Source organism: Ascidia mentula, chromosome 2 (assembly GCF_947561715.1).
Source record: "Ascidia mentula chromosome 2, kaAscMent1.1, whole genome shotgun sequence".
In the NCBI taxonomy this organism is placed as follows: Eukaryota; Metazoa; Chordata; class Ascidiacea; order Phlebobranchia; family Ascidiidae; genus Ascidia; species Ascidia mentula.
In genome coordinates, this window is record NC_138567.1 from 7,154,496 (window position 1) to 7,162,845 (window position 8,350).

The 8,350-nt window shown below is 41.7% G+C and overlaps 1 protein-coding gene across 1 annotated transcript; it reads right to left on the reverse strand.

Moving 5' to 3' along the window:
- Positions 1–1,069: 1,069 nt before the first annotated feature.
- On the reverse strand, positions 1,070–8,106 carry LOC145889248 (uncharacterized). The gene is made up of 7 exons (XM_082980161.1): positions 7,888–8,106; positions 4,500–4,556; positions 4,321–4,409; positions 3,803–4,256; positions 3,378–3,658; positions 1,810–3,145; positions 1,070–1,545 (listed from the first exon to the last, which is right to left on the reverse strand). Exons 1-7 carry the CDS (start codon positions 7,994–7,996, stop codon positions 1,271–1,273), a joined length of 2,601 nt encoding a protein of 866 aa, XP_082836287.1. The 5' UTR covers positions 7,997–8,106; the 3' UTR covers positions 1,070–1,270.
- Positions 8,107–8,350: the final 244 nt, after the last annotated feature.

Below are 8,350 nucleotides of genomic sequence, written 5' to 3' on the forward strand. Positions count from 1 at the left end.
TGTATACATATCAACCTGCCTGTTGTGGTACAATAATACAACTGCTCATAAATATTCTTTGTAGCTGCTTTCCACTCACATGTAACAGGCAGCAGTGCAGTCTCACATCACGACAAAAACGCCGCCCCTTCCTCAGTAACTGAGAACGTCGCCCAGCAAGCAAGATGATGGTAGGCGAAGTGTGCTACAGTCGCGCCAATGTTGGCTATTGGGATACGTCATTGTGCGTACATTACTCATGACGCTAGACTGGTTGCTGAGAATAGTAACAGAATTCACAACCTGTATGACTCTACTGCGCTACTGACAACAAACTACAGCCTCGTACGTAAATCGTGCACGAAATTCTTCCGCTGCAAACTGCATTCATAATGTGACAACCTTTCGTTTTAGTGCTGCCCTGCAGAACAATGGGCGAAGTAGTTGGGCCAGCGGGAGCAATGCTGGCCCTACCATTGTAATGGCACGGGAATAGCCGTGACAAACCGATTGCTTCCTGTTGGTTGCCCTGCCCTAAAGTTGTCGACTATTGTTGGAGATAACTCGTAATACCAATGCAGTATTGACCTCACGTATACGCGACGAACACCAAATTAAAGAGTGTTTTAATCACTGTTTGCAACTTGTAAACAAAAACTATTGCCTGCAAAGTTACTAGACGACTCTCAAACGAAGACACTTTGCTGCAGTGCACCTCGTAAAGCCAGATACAGGCGTGACAAACGCGATGCTATCTAATTCTGTGCAACAGAGCGTGCAGTAGTGTTGGCGCAATGACCGTGTTGCTTTGTGCGTTTGTGGGCAGGTACGGATGTCGTGATATACCACATTTTGTGACGTCAGCGTTTAAACTATCTGACGGGGCAAAGAAAGGTGACATAATAGTAAATTGCATTAGGTTATTATACGTTGCAGCCATTTTCTCAAGAGTTACCTGACGTTTGCTGAAGGCTTGGGTATATTTCCTCCCTGGTTTTACCATTGTCAACACGGGTTATACGGCACTGTAATGTTACGCAAACACCAGTCAAATTACCCAACAATTATATTTTATTTGCAATATGCCATGGTACAAGGGGTTGCGCCATCACGAATCAAAGTTGCTAGAATATAAACTGTAATTAACCAAAGCTCGAAAGCCAAATAACGACAGAGATGTTAGGGGTTCTTTGGTTACCTGGCAACCTGGAAAATATCGTACGTTTATCAAGACATCTATATGCATTCGGAACTCTAAGTACTGCATTATCGCATCACAACAACACACAGATTAATAGCGCTGGTTTTCGTTCCAAATTTGTTCATTTTGCGAAAGTTCCTCAGCAGTTTGCTGGTCGATAACATTTGCATTTATAGCTTGGTCGAGTAAAAGGTGTCGTTTCGTCGTAGGATCGGCGATGACTACTTTGCGGTGTCTGTATGCGCCCTTGAGGGTCGCAGTTGTCATGGGCGTATGATCTTTTACAGGCAGAAGTAACGTGCTCCCTCGTTTTCGTTTGTTCTTCATGCAGCGTTGCATCAGCTCAGCATACGTTGTATTTTTGCCTGAAAACGAGAAATTAGCGTTGTTACGTAACCACAAACAAGTTTTACATTTACGCACGGCGTGATTTCTGCAGTATTTGAAGGGGTATTATGAGCATATTTTATAATTAATGTTGTGTTGAGAGTATTTTTAACGATAACCCTGTAGGTAATAATATGCATATGTTTTTTTAATAGATTGGTACACGAAACAGGCTCCTATCAAATTTATATTTTACCTGGGCCCAACATTTTCAAGGCATATCAATGCATACGATAAATTACCTGCGATGGGGTCAAAGTAACCTTTAAGATCGGTATTGGTTGTGGTCAAAATATCGGCCATGCGATAATCAAAGAGCCCCCTCTCGAGAGCCACCGCAGTAGGAATTCTATATCCAGCCTCTGGGTCGATCAGCCCACCAGTCGCAAGTTGGGCCTCAAGCATCCGGATGCCGTGAATTTCGATGACCATTCCCTTTCTCATCGCCTCGAAGAGAGAGATCAGGCGTTTGGTCCCAGGCTCTGCGAAACCGTGGACTGCTTGTTCTGCACTGTGCAACGCCTCTTGGTATTCTCTGTCAACCAGTCCAGCGTTCACTGCCCTTTCCACCGACATCTTTTTGCCGGTAAATGGGTCGATGATACTTCCCGTGGCTGCTTGGGCCTCGAGCAACTCGAGGGCGGTACCACGACGGAGGAGTCCGCTCTTCACTGCTTGGCATATAGTCATGACTTTGTGTGTGGTTTTGTTTAATATTCCGGCAATAGCGTCATCACCGACGAGGAAAGGTTGCAATACATCTCTAAGCTCTTCTTTGTTAAGTCTGCCGGCACGGAACGCATCTAAGATCGGATTTTCGACCAGGCCTGCGTCAATTAACTCTTGCAGGGTAACTTTCTTTCTAAACGCACTGCGGAATGTTAGGAGGTCGGGTTGGTAGCGTTGGTCTGTGATCCTCGGCCGCTCCTCTATGTATAAAAACCTTAAACCAGTGTCAAGGTCCCGTATGCATTTGCTCAGTAAATCGCCGTAGTTAAGCCTGGTTCGCGTCGAAGGGTCGTAAAAGTCCATTTGTTCATCGGGATTCTCCAGCACCCTTGCGAATTCAGCGTCGATCAGTCCTTTCCCTTTGGCGACACCTAGCGAGTACCTGGCTCCGGTCCACGGGTCGATGATGCCTCCGGTTGCGAATTGAGCCTCGAGCAAACGCATGCCCTGCGCTTTGGGAAAAATACCACGACTCATGGCGGCACTCAAGCAAACCGTCTCACTTGTACGCGGGTCCAGATAGCCGTAATAAGCACCCTCGGCCGAAACCAGAGTTTGTTTATAAACCTCGTCGACTATTCCAAGATCAACTGCGCCCTGTACTGATAACTTTACCCCGTTTCGTGGGTTCACCACATTTCCAGTGGCAGCTTGAGCTTCGAGAAGCAGAAGAGCGGTTTTCTTTGGAATTAGGCCTTTGTTCATCGCCTGGCATATGGTTAGCTTCTCACCGGAGGTGACGTTAATAATTCCGGCCACAGCTTCGTCTGACGTCACGAGTTCGTCCGACCCATCGTCAGAGGGAAGAGATGAGGGACGGAAGGAATTGCTTGAGTGATTCTCCGATTGCTGTGTTTCAAAGGATACATTTGTTTGCTAAATTTCACATAGATTGCTTGGAATTTTCATTGACATGTGAAGCTAGCTGTATTTGTTAAGCACCCGATAAGAACGATAAAATCATTTACATCTCACATTCAAGCACAACTTTAAACCAAAAAATACAATAAACCCAAGGAGCAACATTCCTAAAATTAACTAAAAAAACAAAAACTCTTCAAATTGGTGCGAGATTTTTTACCTTTCTGTTCGAGTCGAAGACGTCCTCCCTTTTCTCAGGGGCTGTTTCGTATTTACGTATCACCTCAATGCCATCGCTAGGTTGACTCGAAACACTGCGAAGCGGCAAGCCAAACTCTTCGGACGACGAGGATGATCGGCAACTGTTGACACGGCCCAGATCCCTGCCGTTTACTGTCACCTTTGGAGTGGAGTCAGAACTTCTTTCGATTCGTAGAGAGAGGGTGATTCCTCCACCAAGGTCCAGTGATGAGACTTTCGAAGATTTAGATGGATTTCGTTCTGGTAAATTAAGTTATTGAGTAACACGTGCATACACCCATTGAAGGATATTACAATCTCATTGCGTAGATAAATTTTGTGTAATGTTTATCACATAGGTATAATTTTATGTGTTAAATGCATTCAACCCAAAATTTAAACTACCAATGCTCATGGGAGGAGGAGGTGGCAAATCCTGGAGTTCTTTTTCCTCCACCACTGTTGGTTCGATAGGAGGTATTTCTTCTTCTTCCATCAGTTTATCCAAAGCTGGCTGTTCATCCAGCTCTTCAGTTTCATTTTCCTCCTCTTCAGACTCACTACATGAGGACGACGACTCGCTGGATGTACTGGAAAGGGCCGGAGGAGCTTCCATTTGCACTTCTTCCTCCACTTTTACCACCGGATCTTCAACGATCGCAACTTCTTCTTGGACTTCTTCTGCTTTTGGTTCCTCATCGCTATCGTCGGAGTGCGGAGCTTGTTCTTCTTCCTCCTGTTCTTCATTTTTCTCATCAGTAGATTCTTCTTCGGAGGACTCCTCGTCCGCAGAAGAAGACGAACTTGAGTCGGAGTCTGCTACTGATACCGGAGCAGAGGAGGTTCTTGGTGCTGGTGACTGAATAACATCTTGACGTTATTATAACGATATAGAGGTTTAACAGTTGTTGAAAGTTACTTACCGGGGCCGCTTCTCCTGTTGGTAGAACCTCTTCAGTTTGACTCTCTGCGTCGGTTTGAGTTTCATTCTCAATCACACAACTGTCTTTATCTGTTTTGAAACATGTATTTAGCGAAACTCGTGACGTTGTGGAATGTATATTTGATTAAAAACGTGTAAAAAACCTAAAAACTTTCCCACCTTTTTCATCTTTAGGCTCGTACGACCCACTTGGAATTTCGCTTTTGTTCTTTCGTCCTGTGAAAAAATGACACCAAAGATTAAATTAAACCGGAAAAATAATTAAATCAAATTTTGTCACAAACACTTTAAAACAACCAAATTTAATAATTTGAGGTTTTCATTTGCCAAATAGTTTATTGTGTTGTTTACATTAGTTTCTCAAATCCGTTGGTTTGTTTCCATTACGTTAAAAAGTAGAAGACGTCTTAGTTTGTATTTTCATTATTTTTAGTCCTTGATATCTAGCAAAGAGATATTGTAACTATCGCCCAAGGTGGATCAACCTTTTCTGAACTGTGTGTTTAGTCTTCTTTCCAGTGTTTCGACTTTCGCTAACATTTTCAAATGCTTGTTCTCCATCTGTTTCAATTTACGCTGCAATTTGGCTTTTTCACGCACATCGTTACGTTTTTGCTTTCTGAAGTTCTTGATGTTGTGTTCGATGGCAGCGTCAACAAGACTCACCAACCTTCGAGCCACAAGTTCCCGCAAGCTCAGGTTTAAGAATTTCGATATCGTTGGATCAAAGGCTAAACTGTCCATAATCGCTCGGTGCAGCTTGAGTTGCCAGATTTGCAACATACCGGAGCGGTTGGCAATTTCACTATTCATCCTTTTCTTTGTAATTCGTTATATCGAGTCTGTTTAGAGTTTTCAAAATTTGAGGCTTCAAAAATACTTTATCGGTGTGCTTGACCAATAATTTCAACTAAATATCGAGAAAGCATGCTTGAAAAACAACAAAAAAACATTTTGCAGGCTGCATTTTTTGATACAAATTTAAACTTTTCCATAACGAACTGCTCTCATAACATTTAGCATGTCTAAGTTTTGGCCGCCGCACATCAGGCGTCGCTACTGGAAACGTTAATGTGCCCACGGCGATAAGTTCGGTAACTTGATTCTAGAAAAACAATTCAGATGTTCCTTTTGACTCAGTTACGTCATAAACGTCATTAAATCGGTCGAGATATCAACTTGCAGCAAACCGTTAAAGCGTTTCATAATTTCTGTTAAATGTTTGCCGCCCAAATGTGGCTATTAATGCAAACCAAATGCTTCGATAGCCCGAAGCAAGTCAAATCTGACCAAGCATCAAATTCTTGGCAAGGCGGTCAATTTGCACGGTGATAACGTCTGGCCTAGCATTTCCTATGGCTATGCATGTATCCATACATATATGTACACACTTGGTTAAACAACGTTAAAGAAGAAACGCTTTTTTATATATTGTTCTCTACCTGGCCGTACCATTTTGTGAAGTTGGTATTTTTACAACCGTGTGTCTTTGATTAATTGCATCCTTGTATGGATATTCGAAATTCCTGACCAGCAGGTTATGTAAAGTGGGTAATTACCAGGTTAACGTTAGTACAGAGTTTGTAATTGCAATGCACCAGTGACGGTCGGTCGTTCAAAAATATTTGTAATGCAAATGGACAACTTTTACAAAGCGATAATACATTTCAGGCATTTTACCTTTGCCTTACTTTTGTTCTTTGTTTTTGAGCCGAACTCGTATTATACCAAAGTCCATTAAATTTAAATATATTTGATCTGAAAGTTGGGTTGTGCAAGTCAACTTTTTGCGAACAACTTGAGCAACTAACTTGCCGGCCAACATGACGGTCGATGAATTTACTCTTTACCGCCACCTATCGAAAACCAATAAATATAAATTGTATAAAATAACCCTCGGCCAGTTCTTGAAGTACAGCAGCGGCGTTTTCTTCTGTGTAAACAGGGTTGTAATTTTTTGTCCCGGAGTGTTTCGTTAAGTAAATAGAATGACTCGCTAAAGCTTCAAAAACTGCAATAATATGAAATACTTCAATTTAAGTCGTGCAATGCGCAAATGACGTCGTTCAGTGAAGGATATGTGGTGATGACGCAATCCTATGTGCGGTAATTGTCCCAATTACCACTCGGGCGCCACGTAAACCACTGACGTTTAACGTTACAGCCTTTGTAAACTGACCTTACCGCGTCGGTGGCTTGTTTAAATACGACACATGTTTACTAATATGACCACGTTACTTGATATGATGACTTAGTTCGTGACGTACTGACGTGTTGTTTGTATAGAGCAGCCATAAACATTTTAATACCATATTTCTCCTTTGCATTTGCTGTGGTTTTGTTGGTTTATACGCAGTCACTAAATCTATTTGTATGTATTTCAATCATGCACACATTTTTTACTTTCCAATTTCTTAATAATTGTAATCTATATAGGCATTGATTCTGTTTTTCCAATCATTTGTCAACAGCATGTATTTAGTTACTTTTCAATGTAGTAACATTACAGTATTTGCAATATATTCCACGCAGTTTGCTAGATTGGTGACCGTGTTTAACACAATTTTTAATATCGCAGAGATATATTTATATTATTTTATCAGATTGAACAATTTTTTTCTATCCTTATTGGTATTTACCAGTTTTGTTGACAGTCAGCAAGTTCGAACTTTGCTTAAGCCAAATTTGAAACAAGACACATTGGTCAGCAAAGGACACCAATTTCTTGTAAAAACCTCCCGCAATTGCCAGCTTTCGAGAAAACGCCCATAATTTGCCTCTTGTAATGGTCGTTATTTGCAGTTGCGTAAAGTCGCAGTTTGTTGTCGTTGCTTTAAGGCATTGGTTCTCAAAGTTTTCGTAATCGCGTGCCACCTTCGTTTTTTTAGTGTTGTTGCGCACCACCTATCTGAATCCTAGTTCATGCAAAACACCATTTAATGCGAAAACCAGGGATGGATTAATATGTACGTATTTAATTGTACAGACTTTAAAATATGGAATTTGTTTAATACTAACAAGTTTGTATGTAGCTTTACATACGGTCCGAAAAGAGCGTACCGCCTCAAAGTCTTTCGGGTACCACTAATGGCACACGTACCACAAGTTGGGAAACACTGCTTTAAGGGCTGCTTAGATCTTTGCTAACTTGAATAAAATAGGGATCCTGGCCTTCATGTTTATTTGTCACAGCCACTTCCAAGTGCCCCGCGGCAATGCGTTAGACATCCGAGACGCTGTCTGTAGTATGGATCTACGTTAATGGTTTTTGAGAAGAGATTATTGCTTGCATTTTCCTGCTTGTTATTGCAACACTTCGTGTTTTCCACTTTATTTATACTGTTATCTGCATAATGATAGATAACATGCGATCTATGTGGGCCAGAGATTGTAACGCCACCATTGTAACGTGTTGTGCAATAAAATACGTATGTGTTGTGCAAAAAAAAGCAAACGTTGCATTAAACAAAACCAGGCGCCAGTAAAAAGCACCAATGTCCCGGACTGGCGTTTTAGTTGAATTAAAACTACGTCAAAATGAACTCACCGCCATGTCGTCTCCATAACAGATATCCGATAACAAATATGATGACCAGTAACTCCACAGATAAGATACAGACGGCGGCTAAAATGCCTGGTGACATTGGCAAGGCCATTGTTGCTTTGTTGGTCTTGTTTCAACGAACTAGCTCCACAAGTATCTTCTTTCAGATTGGATTAATGGTGCATATTTCAGCAACCAGAGTTAATGTTTATAGCTAAACTTAACCTGCAGTCTGCCAACGACACAAAGTTGGTCTTGGTCAAACACAAACAACACAGATTTGAATAATTACTAACGATGATGCCTGCAAGCACAGGCGAAATGTATAATTCCAAGAAAAACGTCAAACAAACGACTTATCTACATCTGTTACTGAGTCTTTGTTGGCCATAAAGACAAGAGGAGATTCAATAATATAAACTTTCATTACACAAACACCTCAGGTTGGAGTAGGCCTGGTCACATA

Bases quoted from the DNA above. Each gene is read 5' to 3' on its own strand.
- LOC145889248 (XM_082980161.1), bottom strand. From the start codon at position 7,996: ATGGCCTTGCCAATGTCACCAGGCATTTTAGCCGCCGTCTGTATCTTA. The intron at 4,257-4,320 runs GTAAGTAACTTT...GATGTTATTCAG, and splicing joins CAACAGGAGAAGCGGCCCCG to TCACCAGCACCAAGAACCTC. The intron at 3,146-3,377 runs GTAAAAAATCTC...TTTGAAACACAG, and splicing joins TCTTCGACTCGAACAGAAAG to CAATCGGAGAATCACTCAAG.